Source organism: Stigmatopora nigra, chromosome 19 (genome assembly GCF_051989575.1).
Source record: "Stigmatopora nigra isolate UIUO_SnigA chromosome 19, RoL_Snig_1.1, whole genome shotgun sequence".
In the NCBI taxonomy this organism is placed as follows: domain Eukaryota; kingdom Metazoa; phylum Chordata; class Actinopteri; order Syngnathiformes; family Syngnathidae; genus Stigmatopora; species Stigmatopora nigra.
Genome location: NC_135526.1, coordinates 9,171,733 through 9,197,263, shown reverse-complemented (window position 1 = coordinate 9,197,263; position 25,531 = coordinate 9,171,733). Strand labels below are relative to the sequence as shown.

The window sequence follows — 25,531 nt, the reverse complement described above, 5'->3', positions numbered from 1 at the left end:
AGCGATGGACAAAATATAATATATGATTCAATTTTTTTATTAGGCCAACAGAAAAGACCTTGATGGTCGTGACTGTCCGCCACTGCTAGTATATAGTTGTATATATGGCATACGCACTTACCACTATTTTGAAAATCTGAGAGAGGAAGTGATGAGTCATGATGGCGTTGTGACCAGGCACCTTCCGCATCCTGACGGCTTTCCGTACAGTGAAGCGGATGTTGGAAGTGGCATCATGCTTCGCACAGCAATACTCCGCATGCATGAAACTATAGATATCGGCATTTAAAGATGCGAAATGTAGGGCCAATTGGGGGAAACGTTATCTCTTGATAGGCATTTTGTGTCATAGCCATTCCATATAAATATAACTATAATGAAGCAAGTACTTTGAAATTGCTAGATATTGCTAAATTTTCATGCAACTTTCGAATGGGGTGTTTTTTCACAGATGCGGTATCATAACTAATATATATATTCTTGGTAATTATTTTCTTTGCACTTTAAGTGTTATTTTTCGTGATGTATGCACTGAACAGGCGAACGCTCGTTTCTACTGCTTTAAGATGGCCGCCAGTTTTTAACGCCGCCGACACTGACTTGTCGCCATCTAGTCGTGATCGCTATGGCAATCGTGTATGAACACATACAGCCGTGCGTCTATACAAAGGAAACTAGTAGTTGGTGGCAAAGTAAGGAATGATGCTGTTCTCTAGTGGTTGGCGTGTGAAATGTAACATATTTAAATTTCACTCGTGTCTAAGGACAAAAACGAGCCATTTTTTTCTAAAAAATCGCAAGTCAAAGCATTAATAAAAAACACTACAGCACCAACAAAAAAACATGAAATCTATTTTCCAAACTGATTCATGAATAAGATTTTTATAAAGCAGCTCACATTAAAACTTTTTTTATTTACAGCGAAATAAGCAATACGGTGATGAGCATTGGTGTTACGGTTTTCTTTCACGCCCAAGTCTAATTCTCACCTTGGCGTGCGCGCCGCCGTATCAGCGTGCACGTGCAGGAAAACAATGCTCGCTCCCGTTTAGCGTGCACGTCGTCTTTTCATTGGCGAGATTTTTAAGAGGACATGAGCGTCCACATTTGGGACCTGGTGAGGCTACTACCCGCCCGGTTGTGTTTTGCACGACGGGGTCTGGATGAGAGCGTTTTCGAGGTGGGGACAAGGGGAGCGACTATTTTGCCTGCCTGCAGTGCGCGCGCTCGCTTATTCACATCTGTCTCAAAATGGCGGAAAGGCCGCAAGCTAAACTATGCTCCTTGCTTACGAAAGCTTTTCCCAACATATTCACAAGAGAAAACGTTGTGGTAGCAAAGTGATTCATTTATAGCAAAGCGGAGCGCCTGATAGTTGGGAAACTGGTGCTTTTGTGTTTTCGGTTGTCGGCCGTCAGGGACCGGGACACGCCTAGCTTTCGGCTAACGTTAGCTTGGATTCCTGCGTCGGCGGCAAGCCAGTTTGTAGGTTTTCCCGTTCTGATCTTGTTGACGTCGATCCCGTCGTCGTGTTGATATTTTGACGTCAACCGCGGCGCTGGAAAGGTGACGTCACGCGTGTGGTTAAGAGCCGGCGGCGAACGAGCAAGTGAGTGACGCCCTGTTTGCTGCGACGCGCCTGTCAAGCTCCCGAGTTGACATTTGGCCTTCTAACAAGCTCACGGTTTACAATTTCGGGCTATTTTGCGAGCTCCAAGTTGACAAAAGCGGGGCGTTCGCAATTGTAGCAGCCATCGCGAATTTGGCAGGTAGGCGAACGTTCTGGAAGGTTTACAATTGGAGGAAGCTAAGTGGCTAGGATAACGTCATACGAAAAGGGCGTAGCTGCTGTAGGTGGTCGTAGATTGAGGGTTATGTAGGACTCCAATATCACGATTTACCGCGATCCCTAACATCTAAATTACTGTAGTGGCAATTAGAAAGTGTATGTTTGCAAAATAGTTGTTGTCTTGGGAGAATTTCCACAGTACGGGATGAATAAAATGTAATCTAATTTAATCTGAATTTTACATCCCCATATATCTTTCGTGCATCATGACACCAACAACTGGACTCGTTTTAGTAACTGAATAATCTATATCTCATTGAACTTATTAGCGATAAATGATAATTTATCAATCAATTATAACTTCTTCCATTTGAAATGAATTGGACATCAATACATACGAATGGCACTGAAATAGTGGGTCACACTGCTTTTTGATGTTTGGCTTTAGAAAGCTCCTACTCTTACTATCCTGCTTGTAATATGTGACGTGTGTGACATCGCTGGCAATAAAGTAAATTCATTGTCTGCTAAGCTGAGAAATTCTTACTCTAGCATCACATTGAAAAAAAATCATGTCCCAGTCATTAGACAACCATGTGATTGATTATTCCGACAAGGGTTGAAGTCGTTGTTTACAACTGCAATTGGTGTTCAAAAAAATGTGTGAAAGGATTGGATGGCCAGCATACCCCATGTTTATTGATGAGGAATCTTGTTTGCTTTTTATGTTAAGATTGATTGCGCTGATCATCTTATTTCTCTGGATGTGAAATCAGAGTATGTAGTTTTAGTAAAAGTAATACCCAGATGTTTTTTTTATTTATTTTTATAATTTATGAGGGCATGGGTTACACATTGAACTATCTCAAAATGAATTTGTCACTAATTGTCATGTACTTTTTGTTCAGGTGATGGCTGCTGCCAGCATCCACTGGTGATAAAACATTTCATCTCCGTTTCCTGTGTTCTTGACGTTGCCTGTTCTACCCTTCCTTTTTCTGGAGTGCCAATTCCCTTGATATCTGCCTGCTTGATCACACTCAACCCACCTGAGCTCCCTGACTGGGAGAGACCCGCCAACATGGTGCTGTCCCAGAGACAACGAGAAGAATTGTAAGTGTCTGTTGTGTACTTCACAGAGAATTGTGGCATAGTCCTTATTGCCATGTGTATGTAATGTCTTTTTTCCATGGCAACTTCAAACCATTGCATTACAGAAACCGCGCCATCGCCGACTATCTTCGCTCCAACGGGTATGACGGCGCTTACTCCACTTTCAAAAAGGAGGCAGACTTCAACTTGGTTAGTAAAACTCTTCCTCTAACTCGCTCTAATATTCACTCCTGTGCCCACACTCGCGAGTTGAATTTGTTCCATGAGCAAACAAAAATTGATGAAAATAAACTCATGAGATAAATGCGGTTCCATTGTAAACAAGTTAAAATGAAAATATTGTTTAAAAATCTTTAAGCCTAAGGGTTAGTATTCACAGTTATAAATATTCGAAACCATGTATCTATCAGTGATCAATGAGGTTATTTTTTATGAATTAATTCTATACTATTGGACTGGTGTATTTTTGATGAGCAGAATGAAGATGTGGACAAAAAGTATGCAGGCCTCCTGGAAAAGAAATGGACATCTGTCATCAGATTACAGAAGAAGGTAAAAAAATATATATATATATAACATGTATGATTTTGAACAAGCTCTGCTGTAGCTGAGTGTGAACCTTGATCATTCAGGTGATGGAGTTAGAGTCTAAACTAAATGAGGCCAAGGAAGAGATTACTCATGGGGTTCCAGTAGCCCAGAAGAGAGACCCCAAAGAGTGGATCCCTCGTCCCCCAGAGAGATACGCCCTTAGCGGGCACCGCGCCCCTGTAACCAGGATCATCTTTCATCCCGTCTTCTCCGTCATGGTCACGTCCTCCGAAGACGCCACCATCAAGGTACCTCAATTAGCTTTGAGCACGAGTCATATTTAACAGTATACATTAGTGATATCCTGATCCGATACTCAGTAATACTCGATGCCCAATACGACTACTGTATTTTCACAACTATAAAAACATGAAAGGGCGCAGTCTCAGTTGCGGGTATATTTTGTATTTAATGTTTTTATAGCACAAGGAAGTCAAAAGCCTTGCCCCCTCGCCTGGGATGTTTTAAAATTGATTTACTGTAATGCTTGTAATGCGCGGGGAGACTATTTCTAGGGTGAGCGTCCACTGGGTTGAACGCAATAAGTACATAGCATGCCAGCAGGAAATAAAACCAGTCACTCAAGTGGTCAGGTTCATACAAAAATTGAATTTAGTGCACAAACAAGGCGCACCGACTGATTGGACCTATCGACCATATTAGATCAAATGTTTGACTTTTAAATGCACCCAATATGTGTGAAAATATGGTATGTTTGGAGATTAAAAAAGATTTAAAAAAAACAACAACTAAAATACTTGTCCTGGTACTGATGGAACAGTGGTTGGATATAAAGAAACTTTTCGGTTTCTTTATATCCAACCACTAGGCAAGCATCTCCGCTGAGTGGAACATTGTGCAATACTGAGAACAAAGCATTTATTTACTTTAATAATAACAGCAATTTGTCATTCATCATTACCGGATCAATATAGCTGAAGCATATCTTTAAATAGTAGGATTGGATCGCAATTCAACAATTTATTAATGTGGGATACCCATCACACACGCATAATCCTAATTTCTTCCAAATATATCCCGTCAAAACGACATCAACATTTCTGCTGGAGTGCAAATTGTTTAGGAGCCTCGCTGCCGTCTTCTGGCGATTTTGCCACGCAACGGCATTTACTCTGCGTTTGTCAGGTGTGGGACTACGAGGCGGGCGATTTCGAACGGACCCTGAAGGGCCACACAGATTCTGTCCAGGATATCTCCTTCGACCAGTCGGGCAAGCTGCTGGCGTCGTGTTCCGCCGATATGAGCATTAAACTTTGGGACTTCCAGGCTTTCGAGTGTATCAGGACCATGCACGGTGGGCACACACATAGCATGATCATGTTTCAGTGCCAAAGATAATTTTAATACCTTTCTGAATAACCCCATAGGCCATGACCACAATGTATCGTCGGTCGCCATAATGCCCAACGGCGATCACATCGTCTCGGCGTCCAGGGACAAGACCATCAAGATGTGGGAGGTGGCCACCGGGTACGACTATTTACATTCTTGGTTGTGGTCCGTCACGCATTTCACACCAGGTGTGTTTGCGCAGGTACTGCGTGAAAACATTCACGGGCCATCGGGAATGGGTTCGGATGGTGCGCCCCAACCAGGATGGCTCACTGATCGCCAGCTGCTCCAACGACCAGACGGTGCGCGTGTGGGCCGTGTCGTCCAAAGAATGCAAAGTGGAACTGAGAGAGCATGAACATGTAGTCGAGTGTGTGGCTTGGGCCCCCGACACTGCTCATCCCACCATTTTAGAGGCCACGGGATCAGAGGTAGCCAAATGAAAGGGTTAGAGGGGTTAGCTCCAATGTTCATCATGCCTTTTCTGATGGTAGAATAAGAGGAGTGGAAAGACAGGACCTTTCCTTCTCTCTGGTTCGAGGGACAAAACCATCAAGATGTGGGATGTCGCCATCGGGATCTGTATCATGACTTTGGTAAGTAAAATAACCAATCTCAGGAGTTAAGCCATTTGGACTCGATATTTTTTTCCCGCGTGAATCTAAATTTCTCTACCTTTTCATCTCTAAATTATATTTTTCAAAGCATGATTGTTTTTTTTTTTTTTTTTAATTTATACATTTTTGCTTCTCCTTGCCTCTGCGTTTTGACATTCTGGCTGACAGTCCGTAAATGACACCCCGTCCCATATATTTCAGGGGAAACAATGTTCAAAATTCATATTGAATGTGATACAAATGGCCACATTGGGTTAAAATGGATTTCTTGTCAACATGCACATTGCTGTTGACGGTGCAGGTGGGACACGACAACTGGGTTCGTGGTGTGCTCTTTCACCCCGGCGGTGGATTCATCCTGAGCTGCGCTGACGACAAAACGCTCCGTGTTTGGGACTACAAGAATAAACGCTGCACCAAGACGCTAAGTGCTCATGAGCACTTTGTCACCTCTCTGGGTGAGAATGCTCTCTTGAGCAATTTGGCCAAAAGTTAAACGACATTTTCTTTCATTTGTTTTATGTCAGATTTCCACAAGAGTGCCCCTTACGTGGTGACGGGGAGTGTGGACCAGACAGTCAAAGTGTGGCAGTGTCGCTGAGACCGCTCCGGACCCCTCCTCACCTCCTTCCTATAGCCCCGCTCCCTATTAACCATCCCAAGATGATTAGTGTCCTTTTCATGTAAATTATTGCATATGTCAACCTGCGTCCTCCGATGAACACACAGAAGCACAGTGGCAGCTCATGCTCGTCCTTGCATGGCCAATCACTTGCTGGCGTAGGCCATGCCCCTTTAGCGCCCATGCCACCTTCTAGTGCGATGGATGGGGGGGCAGAAAGTTACAGAGGATTGACACAGTACGTCAGGCTGTGCACCTCCATAAGCGACTGTGTTGAGCATGTGTGTTTGTGTGTCTGCTTGTAAATGAGTGTGACGTCATCTTTCCATGAATCCCACCGACCCCACCAGCACACGCGCCTCTCACCCCGGCAGAGGGAAACAACTGCACGTCCATTTGCTGCTTGTGCGCGTGTTGTCTCGTGCTCGCTTTCTGCCTTGTTAACTCTCTCGAGGGTTGCTATAATACACACATTGCATTATCACACATGTTCAGTCCTTGCCTGATGGCACACACACAGTAAACAAGAGTTGTGTATCCATCAATCTGGATGTCATGTTTGCAACACCAAATAAAAAATGTAAATAGAAATTGTGCTCATCAGTTTTTACATTTTGAGTGTGCCACATAATTGCTTTTCAAAAATTACTATGAGGCAGTGCGGTGAAGCGAGTGGTTAGCCTGTCGGCCTCACAGCTCTGGAGTCTTGGGTTCAAAGTTTCGGTTAGGGTTTCGGTTTGGGCTAGTGTTTGGGTTGGGGGCCTCGGTTGATGTTAGGGGGAGGACCGGCCGACCCTGGCAGGAGCCTGGCCATGAAGTGTCTCTCGGGCGGGCAGCAGTTGGAGGCTGAGGCGGCCCCGGTGCTGGGGAATGAACTCGGCCGGTCCCGCCAGGAGTTTGGTGTCTCTGGGTACTCCGGTTTTATCCCACATTCCAAAAACATGCATGGTAGGCTGATTGGACACTTGAATTTGCCCCTAGGTATGTGTGAGTGCACATAGTTGTCGATCTCCTTGTGCCCTCAGCTGGCCACCAATTTAGGGTCCCCCGCCTCGGACCTGCAGTCAGCTGGGAAAGGCTCCAGCACCCCCACCACCCTAATGAGGATAAAGCGGTTCAGAAAATGGGGCGGGATAAGAAATTACTATGGTGATGTTCAACCCCAAAATACAACATTTTAGCAAGTTGTTAGTGCATTTGTTTCGCGTACAGCCCATAATTGCTCTTCAAAAGTTGGTGTGATATTCCACCCGGAAATATTCAATATGAGAAGATTTTGAGTCCAATTTTCCTTTTAAAAATGGCATTTATATGTGGTGGGGCCTCATCAATAATGGAGGCTTCCCCGGCCTATTTTCTACCCGCTTGGGACTCGCCGGTATCCTGGCAACTGTCGCTGAGGCAACCGCTGCAGAGAGGCCACTCCCGCTACGAGCTCTGAGAAAGTAGAGGATGCTATGGAAAGTTTTATATCCAAAATATATGATAAAAACCAAGACACACTGAAGATGTGACTTTTTTCCTTGGGCCAAGCCCTCCCAAAATCCAAGTCATCTATCCCCTTTGAAATCACTGAAAAACCAACTGACCTACTTAAAATGAATGTCTATAACTATCAATGCCAGTGAATGAGTTATGGGCAAAAAAAATCTAATTTGAGCGAAATTGCAAATATATAGTGAGAGAGAGACTATTATAACATTCAATTGACACCACTGAAACTGCAGATCAAAGAAAATGTACTGCAAAGAAGGCAATGTTGAAGGGGCTCTAGTTTTGAAGCCTAGAATTGCAGTAGAATGTAGGCTACTCAAGCTTCTTGTGCAGATCATAAATTCATTACTTGTCTACCAATAAAAACTGAACGTCAGCCATAATTTTAAGACTCGGTGTAGACGTCTTTCACCGTCAATGGCAGTCAAAGAGGTGAAAGCAACAAATATCAGTTCTGGTTCAAATCGATATTCTTTCCTGCGTCCACGAGTGATGCAGCAACACTACACTGGAAGTGGGTCATCAGCTGAGCCAGACTAGCCCCGCCCATGGATCCACCCCCTCTCAGCTCACGTGCTTGTCATGTGCTTTTCTTCCTCGTGCATCCGCACACATTCAGGCCACGCTCTTTATGGGCTTTATCTAAAGAGAAAATTATAAAAAGTAGGCACAAAGTTTTGCGAATTGTGTTTTTTTTTAAACGCTCAGATTTGTTTTCAAGAGCAAACGTCATTGTAACAGTCCCCGCCCTCTCTGCGTTTTGACTGACAGGCCCTCGTGATAAGGAGGCGTGGTTTGCAAGTCACGCGCTAGCCATGCAAAGCCCCCTATCGCCAGCGTCCCCCCCCCCCCCCCACACACACACACACACGCACACACAATCACTTACACGCGATCACACGCACACACAATGACATACACGCGCACACAATCACACGCACAAACGCGCACACACACATGCGCACGCACACACGCGCACGCACACACGCACACGTATATACGCTCTATGTTAGGGGGGCGCCCATGTGGCCCAGCACCACGCTTGTTGTTCTCAACGTGGATTGGCCAGCTGCCGCTGAGGCAGCCAATAGGCGGCCTCACGCGCTCGCGCTGTGCGGCATTTTGCAAAACATGGAATCCATCTTTAATGGAAGGGAACGTGCCGTCACAAACTAGGCGAGCGCTCGGTAACGTCATATTGGCCACGCCGCCTTTCAACGCCTACAGTCAATATGAACGACGCAAAGGAGTTTGAGTGGTACCCATGGGAGGGATAAAAGTGGCCCGACTCGACGTAAATAGGGTACGTGGCGTCGTCCGCGTTTTACCGGAGCCGTAGTAAAGGGCGTGGCTGACGTGTATGTAGGCGTGGCCTGAGTTCGACGCAAAAAAAGCTTGTTGTGTGTCGGACGAGCCAGCCGCGTCGCCATCTTGTTGCTCCCGCACTTTGACGCCGACCACCCCCGGCTCGGTCCGGTCCGGCCCGCGAGAAGCCCACGGGGACGCGGAGGCGAGCGGACCTTGCGCGCGCCCCAGAGGACCAGACACCTCCCCGCGCTGTACCCATCCCGAGCGCCCCCCCTTTCCTCTCGTTTGTCCTGGTCGCAATCGTTGCTCCTTTTCTGTCTTCGCGATGAGCATCGACACGCTGCTGGAGGCCGCCCGCTTCCTGGAATGGCAAGCCGAGCGAGACCGGCACGCCGAGCCCGTTCAAGCCGACTCTCGGCGCCTCTTATGCGGTAAGAACCCGACGACGAGCACGCAGAGTCGACCCACTTCTTCTCCCCCTCTTTACTTGTGCGATTTGGCTTTTTCTTGGAATGTCCACTTCCTGCCTAGTGGTCGCTTCTCTTCTTTTTTTATCAACCGCACGTCACCAGCAAGGATTTCCCGTCCGTTTTTATTCCCACCTCAAATTTTTATTAGACCTTTTTTCCGTTTTTGTGACGTCAGCGGTGGCATGTGTGGTAGAAGTGTGTCGCACGCACGCACGCACACGCGCGCGAGATCCACTCGTCCCACTTTAAGAGGGCGGTGGCGAGCACGCACACACACTTTACATAACAGTATGACACAGGCGCGTGCGCGGGGGGCTCCCTCACGGCCACTCCTCTTGTTTGTTGTTCACGAGCACGCGTATTAGCGTGGAAGCAAGGAATGCGGAGGGGGTACGTGACGCCTCCTTCTGATGACGTGGCACAAAGACACCCCCCCCCCGACCCCCGCATATTTCTTACACCACGTGTCTTCAGCTAGACAGCGCACACACTTGAAGGGGGAGTGGCCAGTTACCCTGCCCACACCCCTCCCCCATGCCGATCTATAGCGCACACTCTTACATAAGTGCCTTTGCGCGTGCGCGTTGCAATCTGGTTTGTGTAAACTGTAAACCAGCGGTGTCAAACTTGGTTTGGCTCGCGAGCCACTTTGATTTCTTGTGGGCCGGAGCCGTTCATTTCCTGCCATAAAAATGTAACTTAATGGCCGCTAAAAATTAAGGGAAAAACAATGGGTCAAAAGCAAGAAGGTGCGGTGAAGGATAATGCAAAGAAATAGAGTATGATGATAATCAGTATTAAGCACTAAATGATTAAAAAAAGCATAAGTCGTGTATGCTGGCTCGCCAATACGAGAGGTGCACCAGGACAAGTTGGCAAGTGGTCGTGCGTTATGCTAATGTGAGGACATTTGTGTGCGTCTTTTTCGTGATATTTTGAAGGGGAGACAAAAGCAAACAACCCTAGATAGGTTCCTTTTACAAACTCTGGCTAAAAGTGAAGGTGGAAACCAGGCAAAAAGGGCCAAGCTGGCAGAAGAAAAGTAAAAAACTAAAACAGCGCTGTCCACCAAAAATAATTTTGACGCTGACGAGCCTCTTTCAAAATTTCATTTGCTGGCATGACGACAATGAGCAGCCAACCCTCTGAACCGGTTGTAACTAGAATTGTAATTAAGTAAAAATAAAAACACAACTGTTTAAATTGTGAGATAGATGCTGACTCTCGGCTGCTAAATATGTCTAAGAAATCACGACGCTGAGGATGTTCGACATTTTAGCTGTTACCATGACAACATAGACATACATGAGCATGACATAAGTGTGTGTTGGTTTCCTGATTATGCCATCACGTTGCTTCCTACCCTTATATTTAAGGACAGTAGGCTGGTTGCAATCAAGTAAATAGTCGTTCATCTTGCAAGCCGTTTATCCTCGCAAGGGTCGTGGGGGTGCTGGACCCTATCCGAGATAACTATAGGCAGTGGATGGGGACACCTTGAATCGGTTCCCAACCAATCACAGGGCACAAGGAGGCGAGCAATCTGTCTCCCATACACATACAAACCACTCTTCCACCGTGTCGCCTTTCAAATCAAGATAATTTAATACATAGTGATCTTATTTTGTAAATTAGCATCAGCTTTTCAAACCATTAATTTTTTAAATTTATTTAAAATGAGATATTTTTCCGATGTGTATTTAAAATTGTAGCTGTCAATTTTATGGTGGCTGATCGATTTAATATTTATGTAATTTTTATTTTCATTTTCTGAACTGCTTATCCTCACATAGGTCGCAGAGGGTGCTGGAACCTATCCCAGCTGACTTTTGGTCGCAGGCAGGACAGACCATGAAGTGTAGGTCAGCCAATTGCTGGGCATGAGAAAAAGGACAACCATTCACGCATGCCTGAGGGCAATTTAATGTGTTCAATCAGCCTATCATGCATGTTCTATTTTTGGAATGTGGGAGGAAACTGGAATACCCAGAGAAAACCCACACAAGCCAAGAGAACAAGCAAACTCCACAAAGTAGGACCGCCCTCGGATCGAACCTAGGACCCCATAATTTTGAGCCTGACGCGCTAATCAGTTAGCCGCTGGGCCAGCCCTAATTTTTATCTTTCCATTAATTTTTTTCAACTTTTCTTTTCTGTTTTAATTGAATACAATCTTTATTTCGGTTTTTATTCCTTGAACTTTTGCATACTTTTTGCGCGCATAGCATATCTCATTCTCCCATCAAACTCTGAACCAGTTCATTTAACTATGTTAATTTCTATTTATATTCATTTTTGGAGCGTCTGGTATTCCATAGTTTTTCGGACAAGTCAATCTCGATCCCCCTCCCCCTCCACACCCCGCTCTTAATTCATATAGTGTGGATTAATTGAAACTTGTCCCAATTTAATCCACCGCTATATAGAGGAGGAGCCATGCAAGGTGAAGACGTTTATCAACAAGGCGGAGCCGACCTCACTGCAGCCGATAGGAGCCAATTGCACCCCCCTCCCTCCCCTTCAAGTGCCCATCGCCCTCATTCCGATGGCGCCAGTCACCCCGGCGACGCCGTCTCCCACCCCCTGCGCTTCTCGTTCCCCGCCACAGCCACAATGCACCCCGCAAGTCAAAGGGGACGCTATCGACCGCTCGCTGCCTCAGGTTGATCTTCAGTACCCGCCACCCGCCTGTGGAAACGGGCTGGTTCACACTCCGGCCGACCCAACGGCCCATCTCCGGACCAACGGGATGACGCCTGATGATGCCAGAGGCGGCGCCAACAACAAGAGAAGACCCGGAGGGTCAGTATTTCACACTTAACTCTTTGGCTGCCATTGACAATGATAGCCGTCCAATCCATTTGAACTGGCGAAAATGATTCATGAACAAGTACGCCTTCCCCGTTAAAATACTTTGGACGTCTGTCGCTGTCATTGGCAGTTGACAAAAGCAAAAGTGTTGATATCAAAGAATCCTTTGGAGAAAGAACAACAATTCACACTCACAATTAGGGACAAGTTTAGAGTGTTCAACCAGCCTAACCTGCATGCTTTGGGGTTGTGGGACAAAACCGGAGCACCCGGAGAAAACCCATGCAGAGAACATGCAAACTCCACACAAGAACCCACCGGGAATTGAACCCTGAATATCAGAACTGTGAGGCCGATGCGCCAACAGCTCCCTCACTGATGGAGTTATGTTGACCCAAAATTATTTATAATTTTTTTAATTTCCAAAAAGCAAAATGGTTAATTTGTTATATTTGAGCTATGATGTAACTACAATTAACATTCTCAGGACCATTCTTCTTATTTTTGTTTAACATTTAAAAAAGTTAAATAATAAGCTGAATCCAATGAACCTGTGATATTCATTCCATAATTTAGGATGTTTAGAATTTTTCATCTTTGCGGGATAATTTGTATTGAAAATAAATTAAATAATTAAATCCTGTAATGTCCTATTTAAGCAATTTTAAGTTGGTCATTTTTTGCTTGCAACTGCAGTTGGTTTGTCATGCATATGCGGGTGAACAGATGAAATTGAAATATTTCAACTCTTTACCATTTAGGGAGCAGAGTTGCAGAGTAAAAAAATAGAAATCCCTTTCTCCCACGTTTACCTCTAAAGCCGCACATTTTGCTTTTTATTACACGATTATATCAAAAGTAAACAGTAACAAATATATGCCTTTATCGACTATAGTGAGGTTGCGCCGTTTAGTTGTCTTGTTGCCATTGGCACATCTAACTTAATATAAATGATCGTGTTGCATCATAATATAAGTATGCAATTAACACATTTTTTAGATCTATGATTAAAAAAAATCATCTATTTTTTTTGGTGTGCAACATTTGTATTTATTTTGCTATCTATGTGACAAGAACTCCCAATTTTAGCAAGCAATGGCAGATATCTTAAAAACTTGCATCAGATTTACTGAAACCGAAATTTGTATCGCAACAACAAAAATGGGACAAGTAGCATTTTTAAATAGTGTAAGTCAAAGCATTCCTATTTCAAAGCAACGCTTTATTTATCCTGCTGTCTTTCAGGGCAGGAACAAGGGAAGTCCACAACAAGCTGGAGCAGAATCGGTGTGTTACTTTTGACATGCTCCTAACTCAAAAGGATCATCCTTTTAATGTTTTGTTTTTCTTATTGGTTGCCTTTTTGTTTTTGTCAGACGCGCTCATCTGAAGGAATGTTTCGAGAAGCTTAAGAAGAATGTCCCTAACGTGGATGACAAAAAGACGTCCAACCTCAGCGTCCTGCGCAGCGCTCTGCGTTACATTCAGGTAAGGATTAGTTGTTAGCGACACTGCCACCGAAAGATTGGTCATAAAAGGGACTTCAATATATTGATTGTTTGAAAAGGACAATACAGTAATCCCTCGAATATCTCGGCTTCAACTATCGTGCCTTCACTGCATCGTGCTTATTTTCTGGGAGAAATAGTTTTTTTTGTTAATTACATTTATTCGACCGGAGGTCGTTGATAGGCAGAATTCTGTAAGTGTCTGCGCCCCGTCTGCACGTCGTAAAATTCATGATTGGCTGGTCACTAGATGACGAATGTCGCGAGATTTTCCGAACCCCCTGCTGCGTCACTACGGTATCGCATTGACGATCAACAGAACTCTTACATTGCTAGGATTCTGTAAGTGTCTGCGCCCCGTCTGCGTCATAAAATTCATGAATGGTTCTTTCAATTGGTTCATTTTTAGTGGTTTATGGTTCTTTTTAGGAATTTGCAATTTGGAATCTTACTGAATCACGGGAATACAAAAATATATTTTTAGTATTGCAGATTTACATAAAATAGTTACAAAAATATTTGTCTATGTGATTCTACGTGATTTTCCCACACAAAAAAAAGCATACGATGAAAATAGTCACTAAAATAAAAAACCCGATTGACCGCCTCCGGTCGATTATGCTTACTATGTTACCTTTATTTTTTGGAAGTTCGTAAAAATGTTAAACTCCACGCTGAAACTGGCAAGCGGAAGCGACTCGGGTCCTACGCTTGCTACTAGAACTCAGCACTGAAGTAAAAAAGATATTATCATTATTTTTTTTAAATAGGGGGACCCTTTGCGTTTTGTCGTTTGTCGCAGGCAACACCCTTTAGGAATGTGTAATCCAGCAGACGATCCTTTCGATTCATATTTCAGAAATACGATGACGATTGGTCAATACCCCACCCTGTTACACAGTAATTGTCATTTGCAAATGACAATGCCATGTGAACAAGGCGGCCGTTCTGGAAGCTGAAAGTTGACGGACGTGCAAAAATTAGCTCGTGTGCATGATTTCTCCTTCCCCTGGTGTGACGCAGACGCTGAAGCGCAAGGAGAAGGAGTACGAGCATGAAATGGAGCGCCTGGCCCGTGAGAAGATAGCCACGCAGCAGCGTTTAGCCGAACTCAAAAAAGAGCTGAGTCAGCGCATGGATGCACTGGAAATCGAGCGTGTCATCCGACAGACCGTCCGGCCCGAAGACGACCAGGCGTCCACCTCTACCGCCTCAGGTATGCCCCAGACTGGTGGCAAGTACTGTGATCTTTATTTCGCGGCTTCAATTTTTGCAGTTTCACAACATCGCAGATGTTTTTCATATATACATATAAATAAAGTATAAAAAATGTCTAAATCTACTCTGAAACTCGCAGCCGGATGAAAAATGGCGTAACAGAGCAGCGCTTCATCTCTTAGTGTCGCAGAAGGAATCTACATTAGAGAGAAAGTGGGCGTGCCAAATATCATATAATACAGTACCTAGATGCATTCGTCTTGCCATTTCCTCTCTTTTGCGAGTGAATTTTGCCATTATTTTTGAGTCGGCATTGAAAATGCGCTCTAAATATTGACGTTCTCTGATATGCCAAAGGAGTAGCACCCCCATTACGCCTGGTGATACACAGGAAGTTAGCTCTTTTTCCCTGTGCGTGTTGTGGCGATCTGTTTGCTGCAAATAAATTCTAATAAATTATCGTGAGGTGAAGAGGTGCGGGTTGTAGCAGCTGGTCTCTCTGCCCAGCCTGCTGTGTTGCACATTGCAGCGACCGTTCTTCTTCCCAAAGCGCTGCCCATTTCCTTGGCCACTGGTGCATATGTGCCGTTGTTCACTGCCCGAAGCTTGCATCTCCCGAGGTGCAAAACTGTAAATTCTCATATGGACGAAGACACCCCGACTCCAAGGATTTTAAAAATGAACCGGTATTATGATGCTGGCATGATGAGAGGACGTCTGCACTGCTTGGGGCCACTCAGAAGGAGACTGAATTTGCCAATTGTCTTGATTGTCATGACAAAAACAACAGCATTATTTGTAAGAAAAATGCCTGTCGAATATGACAGAGGACATGGACAAAAGCTCCAATATACCGTTTTATTTTATTTAAATCAAGTGGGGAGGAACTACTTTCACTGTGAATACAGTATTTACATTTACATTTATAGATTATATTTATTTATACAATAGTCTTCATATGCCTGTAACTGTGATTTAATAAATACACTCCTTGACTATAGGACTTGTGTACTTGTATTTTCGGTTAGGCGTGAAATCATGTAGTTTAGTATGTATAGTAATAATAAGGGTGGTCCCACTTTGCGTTTTTTTTTTTTTTTTATTATCGCGGCCATGTCTGGTCTACATTATCTGCGATAAATGAAGGATTAGTGTTTGCTGATTGACTTTGACGAGCTACAGCTGGTCATTCAAATTCATGAGCCAACAAGTGTCAATATTTGCTGAGTCATCCTTTTAAATGGTTCAATACATTCTTGCTGACTCATCATGACATTAACTTGACGGTAAATCATTTCTTGGTGACTCGTCAGTCATGACATTTGCTGAGCCATCTTGAATTGTGATGATTTGACTTGATATTCTCGCTGATTCATGACATTTTCTGACCTCAAACCAGATTAATCATCAAATTTGGATGTACTCATTGAATTATCACTGCTGATCTTTGTTAATCGTTACTCTTAGTTAGCAAATTTGATTTGGTGACTCGTCAAAATCTTGCTGCTGAGTCATTCTGCCTTACAATGTCAGTTTTACATGGATAAACACTTCTGACAGCAATGTTGCTCTCCGCAGAAGGCGAAGACAATTTGGAGGACGCCGACGAGGAGCCCTCCAGCATTCCCACACCCCTCCTGCCCCCACAGGCAACCCCGATTACACGACTTCCGGTATGGCAAGTGACCCCGCCCGCCCCACCGCCGTCTGCCCTGCCGACGACCGGTGTCATCGCCCGCGCCACCGCCCCCCGGCCCCCTGCGTCCCACCCGTCTGTCATCCGGGCCATCAGTCACGCCCTCCCTGCCAATCACAAGCACCTCCCGCACATCGCCCCCTCGCCGGGCCCCGCCCTACCGGCCAACCACAAGCACCTCCCGCACATAGCTCCCTCGCCCGGTCCAGCCCGGGCCATCAGTCGAATCGCGGTGCACCCGGTGGCCCGCCTTGCAGCCCCGCTCCCGGCGCGCCTGCCTGCCTTGTACCCACAGGCGGTACCGGGCACCCCGCCCGCCGTCATCGCCCACACCTTTGCCCACCACGTGCAGGCCGCCCCCCAGGCAGGTGCCAACGTGGCCACCACAGCTGGCCAGCAGGCGGCGGCTCTGGTGAAACCTGCCGCCGTGCTGGCACCTCGTCCCCAAATTGTGGGCCAGGCGTCCGTCACCATGGTAACAGTGCCCACTTTCCCCGTTGGCACACTCAAACTGGCCTGAACGCGCTGTCGGCGCGTTGCTACGGTTGTGATGTTATTGTTAACTTATTCGTGTCCACCGGCAAGAAGGACTTCAGAAGGTAGCCCACCAACCCAATACAAACAAGCTGGATCATTGACGTTAAGTTACTTTTTCAGAAAAGCAGCGTCCTCATATTATCCTCAGGCCAAAGGATCAAATGTTGCTTTGGTGCTATCTCAGTGCCGAGGAAATAGGTTAGCATGAGTTCAGATTCTTCAAATGCTGATTCTCTGCGATCTTGTGGCGATCGGAAATACTTTTGGGGGTTACCAACAATGAAAACTGAAACTTGACTTTTTTGGAGGGTCGTGAACAGGGCAAATGTGTGAATGCGACCACTGAACTTGTACAACGCCATTGACTCTGACCATCGTCGTCAATGGGGGTCAATGGTTTAACCTTTCGATCACTGTGATAACAAGCACACTGAGTGAATGATAAGCAATGAAAGAAGTTTAGATTTCTTTTTTTTTTGTTGGAACATTTAAGGAAACAACTTTTTCTTGCTGATGTACTCTCGTCTAATATTCTTCTGATTCCATATTTGGTTGTGTAATCTTGTTTGTTAACCTGAATGTGATGCACGTGGAGCGTCTGACTTCTACTTTTTAGTTGTGGTGCATGTTTGTGGGACCATGTAGACAAAATGGGGGGTTGGGATGTTTGCCCTCACAGTATATAATATTGATATTATATATTAATCCAACGCAGCTGTTTTTCCCTATGGTGAAAGTTAAGTTATAAGGCCTGAGCACTGCGGGCCCTCAACATGATGACCTTAATCTGAAAATTCTTAATAAATATTATTACATTTACAACAATCCTTGTTTGTTGGGGTCTGATGTCCAAAATGTATTTGCTTTTTTTTCAGTATATAATATACAAAACAGGAGACGGTGTGATAGACTATGACAGCCACTAGATAGCAGTAGAAAGAAAAAGTAGGCCACAAAAAACTACACAGATGATGCTGAGAAGTATCATCTTGAGGTGAAGATCACAAAATGGTCGTCTCGTCTTCATATGCGGCTGCTATGCATCTGTTCCTGAATCCTCTCCAGAAGCTCTTGCATCCTTCTCAGCTGCACACAATGACACAAATCAGTAAAAACCACTACAAGGCACATTATGGACTCAATTCGGCGCACCTCCTGGTCTTTCTCAAAAATGAGCCTTTCCTTCTCCACGTCAAATGCAGCGAGTGGCAGCGGGACGTCCACATCGCTTCCTTCGCGGGACTTCTCACGCAAACTGCTGAAGAAACAGGATGACAGTGAGGAGCGACGACCGATAGCCATCCGCAGACGCTCGCCGACACGTGCCTCCGTTCGCGCTCTCGGACCACCATGCGAGTCATGCTCTGGATGCAATGAGCTCTGTAGTTCTCATAGTGGCTCTCACGGGTCACATCCTTAAGGTCCTGCATATGCGTCCTCACTAGCATATCCCGCAGAAGCAGAAAGTCTGAATGTGCCGGACTCTCGACTGAAAGCAGGAAAAGAAGATGGATATCAAAGTCTTGAGTTCACTTAAAATTACCAACATGGTACATTTTCTTGAAAATGGAAATAAGTCTACAAGTGGGTCAATCCAAAATTGAGGACGTTTAACCTAGCAAAAAAAATCTCGACAACCATACAAAACAATAAATTTAGCTTTTTCGAAGGAAAATGACTTGCCCGAGATGGGAGAACCAGAGACTTGTTTATTCCGTCTAGGTACAATGTAGTAGTCTATACTGTAATGATAAAATTTAGTTTTGATGACGTGCCGAGAAATAAAACATACCAAGCAAGATACCCAAGGCATGTTCAACATCTAGCATCATGGTATTCTATAGAGCAGGGGTGCACAATTTTTTTTTGCTCAAATACCTACTTTACAAGGAGCTAATTTTGCGCGATTGACCATTTTTTTCTCGCCCCCTGACAAAGCTCAGCAGTTAGGTATGCCTGATGCAGCACGACCCCAATTGTATATTGGCAGGTAGCAATCGTGCTTGGACTCCACCAATAATGCCTTAGTGATTGACTGATAGCTCGCCATCGACGTATTGAGCACACTGAGATCAACAAAAACCACTACAAGGCACATCCTGGACAGCATGGTGTTCGACTTAGCACGTAGCCTCCCATTTCTGAGGTCGAGCATTCAATCCTCGGTGGGTTCTGGCTTTCTTGTGTGGAGTTTCATGTTCTCCCTATGTCTGTGCCGATTCTTCCTTCCGGGTTGCATCATGCAATTCCGGAATGACCCACATAGTCAGTCTTAAGTGAACACCGCTACCTTCGACTACACCCCAGGGGTACACGCGACCCTTGAACTTGCGGCCTTTGCTCTCCACCAGGATGTTGCTGCCGACCACTGCAAACGGAACTGTGTCCTGCGCACATGGGACAATGGTCATTCACCAGTATTTTGGACAGTGAGCTAAGATTACCTTGAGAAGCTGGTCACGCCTCTTGAAGTCATCATCTTCATCCGAGTCGCAGTCCGAAAACTGGTAGATGTTAATTCCGAAGCGACGCAGCTCTTCACGGATCTACGACATTGAAAACATGACAAAGGGAAACACTTTCTTTGTCTTGTGTATACCTGTCATTCCGTAAGGATTTTCCTTAAATCATATGGATTTGTGAGAAAAAATAAACACTGCGGCCGTAAAGCTAAAGTAATTCGGATTCACAATTTTTTGCCAGTAATGATTTTTTTTTCATCACTGTTGCCGGATTTTTCCAGATCTACCTAACTTCGCTTAATTTTCCACAAACTCACTTCGGTATGTGCAATCACGGCAATCTTGGACCGGCCAAGTACCGTATTTTCACTATATAGCGCACTTAAAAGTCTTAAAATTTTCTCCAAAATAGTCAGTGCGCCTTATAATCCAGTGTGCCTTATATATGGAAAAAAACAGAAAACCAAGCGAAAAACCACCACTGTCGGATATTAAAAAAACACAAACGCCTGAACTGAAACAATACTGTTAAATATGCAGATGGCATCTTAGTTTACAAAATCTTCCATCATATAGCTCAGGGGTGGCCAACCCGCGGCTCGCGAGCCGCATGCGGCTCTTTGCCCGGTTTCATGCGGCTCTTACGTCCATATCAAAGTTTGTATTTGTGTTTTATTTTTATTTGCGTGTGCGCTTCGCTTGAGTTCAATACGGTATTTTCGTCCAATGCGCATGTGCTTGGGATGAAAATACCTCAAAGTTTCCCAGCAGGAGCAAGGTCATTTGAGTAAACGTTTTTAACAGAGTGGGAGAGCTCCCGTGAACCAGAAGCGACAATGAACGGCGTCGCGCACACAAAAAGTATCCCAAAGATCGAGCGTCGGCTGAAAAAGCCACACCCCCTGCGAGGCAGACCAAGGCGAGAGTGCTCAGCCGGGAGCAGCCAATAGAAGAGCGAGGTGTACACCCACGTGGTGGGCGCGCTAGTTAAAAGCCATTCATAATAAATGACAGCTCACAAGGAGCGAATGTTGCGCAAAAATAGGCTCTGATTTTATGACAGAAGTCCCACTAAGTAACATGCATAGTAAAAGAAAAACGCTATTGTAAATTATTATATTTTTGTTTGTGGACTTGGTTGAACTGAGAGTTTGTCTGTGTGAGACAGTGCACACAATGTTCATTGTTGATAATGACTGGCCTGTGCTGTTAGTACTGTAGGAGTCAATTTATGTCATTACTATGCTGGTGTGTGACATTTACAATAAATCTGGCTGAGCAAAGGTATGTGTGTGATGTAGCTCTTTGCGGTAACACAGTAAAAAATGTGGCTCTTTGTGGTAACACAGTAAAAAATGTGGCTCTTTGCGGTAACACAGTAAAAAATGTGGCTCTTGGTCTCTGACTGGTTGGCCACCCCTGATATAGCTCATCCCCCACTGCAAGATTTTATACCAAAAAAAAATCCAAAACATCAACAATGGCTGGCTCTAGAGATGACTGTGTCGTGAGTGCTTCATACCTGGAAGTCAATAGCAATTACCATATTTTCACGACTATAAGGCGCACTTAAAAGTCTTAAATTTTCTGCAAAATAGACAGTGCGCCTTATAATACAGTGCGACTTATGATACAGTGCGTCTTATAATACAGTGCGCCTTCTAATACAGTGCGCCTTATATATGGAAAAAATGTCATTCATTGAGGGTGCGCTTTATAATGCGGTGCGCCTTATAGTCGTGAAAATACGGTATAAATCGCAACGTTCTAGTGAATAGTTGTTAATATATAGAAGCATGGACCCTCCCAAAAAGAGAGCAAAACCGTCTAAATGCTGCAGAAGATTTCTGCAGGACTGTATTACCCAATTCATTGGTGTAATACAACCAGCAAAGGATAGTCAGTATGCTCATTGTAAGGTTTGTGATCGGAATATAAATGTTGCAGCATCAGGTGAGACTCTTACTGCAAAATGAACTTGAAATGTTGATTTTTTTTAAACCACCTGAAGAACATTTCTACTTGGCAAGGAAGGCAGTTTCAGAATAGAATCCTAATCATGTATAATCGTTTTTTTCAAATGTTATTATGCACATTCTATTATTTCGTAATTACATTATTGATGTAAACGTGTATTTTGTGCGTCACACAAGTGAATTTAAATGTTGTTTCTTGTTGGTGCTGATTCACATAAGGATACTGAAGTCCATATCAAGATTTTTGTAGCCAGTCATACAGATTCATGTGGTCTTAGGTTGATGGGTGTGCTTGGGGTATCGCCTACCTTGACTTTTTTCCTGCACAACTCGTCCTTTGTCAGACAGTCAGCTTTGGCCAACACAGGAACGATGTTGACTTTATCGTGCAATGCTCGCATGCACTCCACGTCCAGAGGACGCAGCCTGTACACACGTACATACGACAAGATATGACTTTTAAGTGACTATATTTTTTTTTAATAAGGGCTGGTGACATGTAAACAACTAAAACATAACGAGCTAAAAAGCAAGATACATGTTCATATGCTATTCCTCACTTATTGGAACACTTGCTCCATTTGTGGATGAGATGTTAACCACCACCCTTCAAGTTTCTATACATAATGACAACAAAATAGCATCTGAAGTGGGAAGAAGGCAAATGTTCCTAACTGTGAAAGAACGAACACGAAAAGTGTTTTATTCCTCCCCTTCTCAAGCTTTAGCTACTCTGGCATCGTGAATACCAATTGTTCTGATAACAAAGGGATACAAATCCCTACAGACGTCTATGCACGAGTGGGCATTTTACGAAGGATAAGTTTTATAAGCCGCCTTTTGGTGTTGAGGTTCAATTGCCAGACTTCGAATCGGGCAGGCATGGGCTCAATTCCAGCTGGTTGCGGGATGATTGTGAGTGTGGATGGTTGTTTGTCTCTCTGTGTGCCTGACTAACTAACTAACTGACTGACTGGTGACCAGTCTAGGGTGTCCTAGTCTGCCTTTCGCATGAAGTATGCTGGGCTTCACGTCTTATTTTATACTGCATAAGAGTGAAGTACCCTCTTCACCTCGTCTTCATTGGCTGTCGTTAGCTGTCGGTGACGTCACAACGAGTGTAAGTTGACATTTGTCTCATCTCATTTTATGAACTGGTTTATCCTCATTAGTGTCACGGGGGCAGGTGGAGCGTGTCCCAGCTGACTTCGGGCCAGAAGCAGGGGACACCCTGAATTGGTGGCCAGCCAATGGCAGGCTATTCATACCTAGGGGCAATTTAGAGTTCCCAATCAGCCTACCATGCATGTCTTTGGAATGTTGGAGGAAACTGGAATTCCCTTAGAAAACCCACACATGCAAACTCCACACAGGTGGACCGACCTGGATTTGAACCCAGGTCCTCCACTCAGCCGCAAACTGTATCTGTAGCGAGCTGCACAAGCAAATCTATTGCCATGTTGATTTAATAGTGGTTTTGTCAAGCCACAATGGCTAAACAGAAGAAGAAATGTATTTGGTTGCAGATTTACTCTCAAAGCTATTTTCAAGGTGGACCTTTCAAGAAAATCTAGGCATCATGAAGAAAGGTCGGACAACTCTGAAGCTAGTTAACCTGTCACAGCCGGGAACAGACATTTTCAGCTCTAAATCTAATAAAAAGTAAAATAAAAATAGAAATAAAACAGAACAGACTCAACTTTCATCATTGGCTTCGATGGCAATAGGAAAGAACGTTTTGATGGAACGCAAATGTACGGATAATCTCTACGATGGAGTTAATGGAAATCTTCTTGAGGAAAGAAAAGGGGATGGATTTTGTGTACAACTAAATTGGTGAGTAAAATATGGCTATATTCCTAAATAATATTTCAATTTCATGAGGTTTTTATTTATGCTTTTTATGTGTCGTAGCAGTAGTAAAGGTTCTATAGCCATAAAATAGTTTTTGAGGGTTGGATTGATTTAGACGTAGCAATACTGAAGGTGTAGGTGTGAAATGCACGGCCCGCCACTGCCAATAACTCATCTGTACCCGTGTCCATAAGGCGAGATGAAGTAGAGGCAGCAGTGGACGCGGTTGTCTTGGATGTTCCTGCGGTTCAGGCCACTCTCGTCCCTGAAGAATTGATCAAACTGCTGCTCCACATAATCCTCCAGGTGCTTCCAGCTGTATATGCATATACATAAATATACAAAATAAGAACCCACACCTCTTATTGTGAAGGAGTGCGCTCAGGCATAGTAGACCTTTGCATGTTGTTGACAGCATCGCCGAAGCCAGGCGTGTCGATGATGCTCAGCCTCAGCTTGATTCCTTTCTCCTCGATGCTCACGGTGTGCTTTACCATGTTGACCGTTTGGCTGATCCGTTCTGCATCACACGAAAACATTAATAATTGTGATCTCGCTGAAGACATTCACACATTCCGTTGAATTATTTGAATGTCGATGATTTTCGTGGTTTACCTTCCGCATTGGGTATCTTTCGCTCTTTGTAAAGATCAGTAAGGAACAGGCTGTTAATCAACGTCGACTTGCCCAGGCCGCTTTCGCCTGTGCATTATGTTTTGTTAGTTAGGATGATTATGAATTTGAATCCGGTGTGAATAGTCAGACTGACCCGCAACCATCAACGTGAAGGTGAAACCTTTTTTGACAGTTTTTCGGTGAACTTGATTGGGCAAATTGGAAAAACCCACATATTCTTTGTCCTGATCCTATATAAGAGAGGCAAATGGAGGTTTAAAGAAATTTTATAAACTATATATTTGTTTAACTACTACGCCACTACTATTGACTTTAGTAGCAGCTAATGAGTTAATTGATACAATGTTTCGAGTTCTGACCTCAGGCGAGTCATATGGGTCAAAGGATCCCCAAGGGCTCCGAGGGCAAGAAGCAGGGCTAAGTGGCGAGTCCAGTGAGCGCTGCCATAGGGGCATCCTCGCGGCGGGCGCAAAGGAACGCTCGGGTGATGACGGGCGGGCCGGAGGAAGAGAGTGTGAGGCGTTTGGTAGGAATCTGCTGGCGAATGGGAATCGAATGCTGTCCTCGTCTTTCACGCGAAGAGTCGATAGCTGCAAGAAAAGAGATGGAGTTACCTGGTTCGCAGAACCCAACAGGCGTCATCTGGCCTCCTTTTAGTTATCACCTCCCATTACCCACAAAGCTTTGCGGCCACTTAATCCTGCTTTTAATGCTCTAGAATGGATGGGGGCGGGTGGAGATTTAACACATTACAGCACACACACACACACACACACACACACACACACTAGAAACACTAGCACTGGTGCACAAATGTTTTTGTCTTACCTCCTTTTCTGACAAAGTTGCAGCTGCACACACATACCAACACAATTTAACAAGCGAGAATACATGAAACGATGTGGAATAAAAGTAAATTTTCCAAACATACATATTTAACACACAGCAGGCTACAAGATTTGATACATAATAAGGCTATAAAAGAAATGTATTTTAGTGCAACATTGGGTTACAATGATCATTAAAGCTGAGCAGAATGTAAAAATGCTTCCAGTGTAAACAGATTTCAGATATAGCCTATGGTATACTATAAGTAGGTCTACAAGTAGTATCCAAGAAGGTATAGTAATATAATATTTTACTTTTTTCTAAAATTTGAGAAAAATAAAAGAAAACAGACCTTTATTTTTGCTGCGAAAGCGAACAGGTGACGACATGTGCTCCATGCTGAGGGCACACAAACAGAACACTTGTACGCATAAAACGCACTGAACTGGATTAAGTGTGTGTGCGTGTGACGCCTGGATACTGACGTCACTTTTGTTCACGAGAGAGGGAAAAACAATGACTGAATTAACAAGAATATTACAAAGTCAGTATATTATCAGGTTTTGCAAGCTAGCAGGAACTCTTAATGATCAAAATAACGTCTCTCAATCATTTTTTAAAAATTCTGCTGAGATGTCTTTGTGTTCA

The 25,531-nt window shown here is 44.3% G+C and overlaps 3 protein-coding genes across 4 annotated transcripts; 2 read left to right on the top strand and 1 right to left on the bottom strand.

Moving 5' to 3' along the window:
• The first annotated feature begins 1,014 nt into the window (after positions 1 to 1,014).
• On the top strand, positions 1,015 to 6,676 carry LOC144212845 (lissencephaly-1 homolog B-like). Its single transcript, XM_077741006.1, has 11 exons — positions 1,015 to 1,180; positions 2,698 to 2,902; positions 3,007 to 3,091; positions 3,380 to 3,454; positions 3,535 to 3,741; positions 4,640 to 4,808; positions 4,882 to 4,984; positions 5,049 to 5,277; positions 5,341 to 5,442; positions 5,765 to 5,921; positions 5,991 to 6,676. Exons 2-11 carry the CDS (start codon positions 2,871 to 2,873, stop codon positions 6,062 to 6,064), a joined length of 1,233 nt encoding a protein of 410 aa, XP_077597132.1. The 5' UTR covers positions 1,015 to 1,180; positions 2,698 to 2,870; the 3' UTR covers positions 6,065 to 6,676.
• A 2,132-nt stretch (positions 6,677 to 8,808) lies between these two features.
• LOC144212229 (max-binding protein MNT-like) lies at positions 8,809 to 17,954 on the top strand. Its single transcript, XM_077739929.1, has 6 exons — positions 8,809 to 9,318; positions 11,784 to 12,159; positions 13,414 to 13,455; positions 13,545 to 13,656; positions 14,700 to 14,892; positions 16,473 to 17,954. The coding sequence occupies exons 1-6, from the start codon at positions 9,213 to 9,215 to the stop codon at positions 17,108 to 17,110; spliced, it is 1,467 nt and encodes a 488-aa protein (XP_077596055.1). The 5' UTR covers positions 8,809 to 9,212; the 3' UTR covers positions 17,111 to 17,954.
• On the bottom strand, positions 17,570 to 25,324 carry LOC144212230 (septin-4-like). Of its 2 annotated transcripts, none has more exons than XM_077739930.1 (12): positions 25,236 to 25,324; positions 24,415 to 24,906; positions 24,189 to 24,285; positions 24,035 to 24,121; positions 23,816 to 23,939; positions 23,601 to 23,735; positions 21,874 to 21,991; positions 19,572 to 19,673; positions 19,418 to 19,514; positions 18,454 to 18,616; positions 18,280 to 18,385; positions 17,570 to 18,213 (listed from the first exon to the last, which is right to left on the bottom strand). In XM_077739930.1, exons 2-12 carry the CDS (start codon positions 24,508 to 24,510, stop codon positions 18,151 to 18,153), a joined length of 1,188 nt encoding a protein of 395 aa, XP_077596056.1. In that variant the 5' UTR covers positions 24,511 to 24,906; positions 25,236 to 25,324; the 3' UTR covers positions 17,570 to 18,150. The 2 variants fall into 2 exon arrangements, with proteins under 2 accessions (XP_077596056.1, XP_077596057.1); XM_077739931.1 differs by having other exon boundaries at positions 18,280 to 18,382.
• Between the last annotated feature and the right edge of the window lie 207 nt (positions 25,325 to 25,531).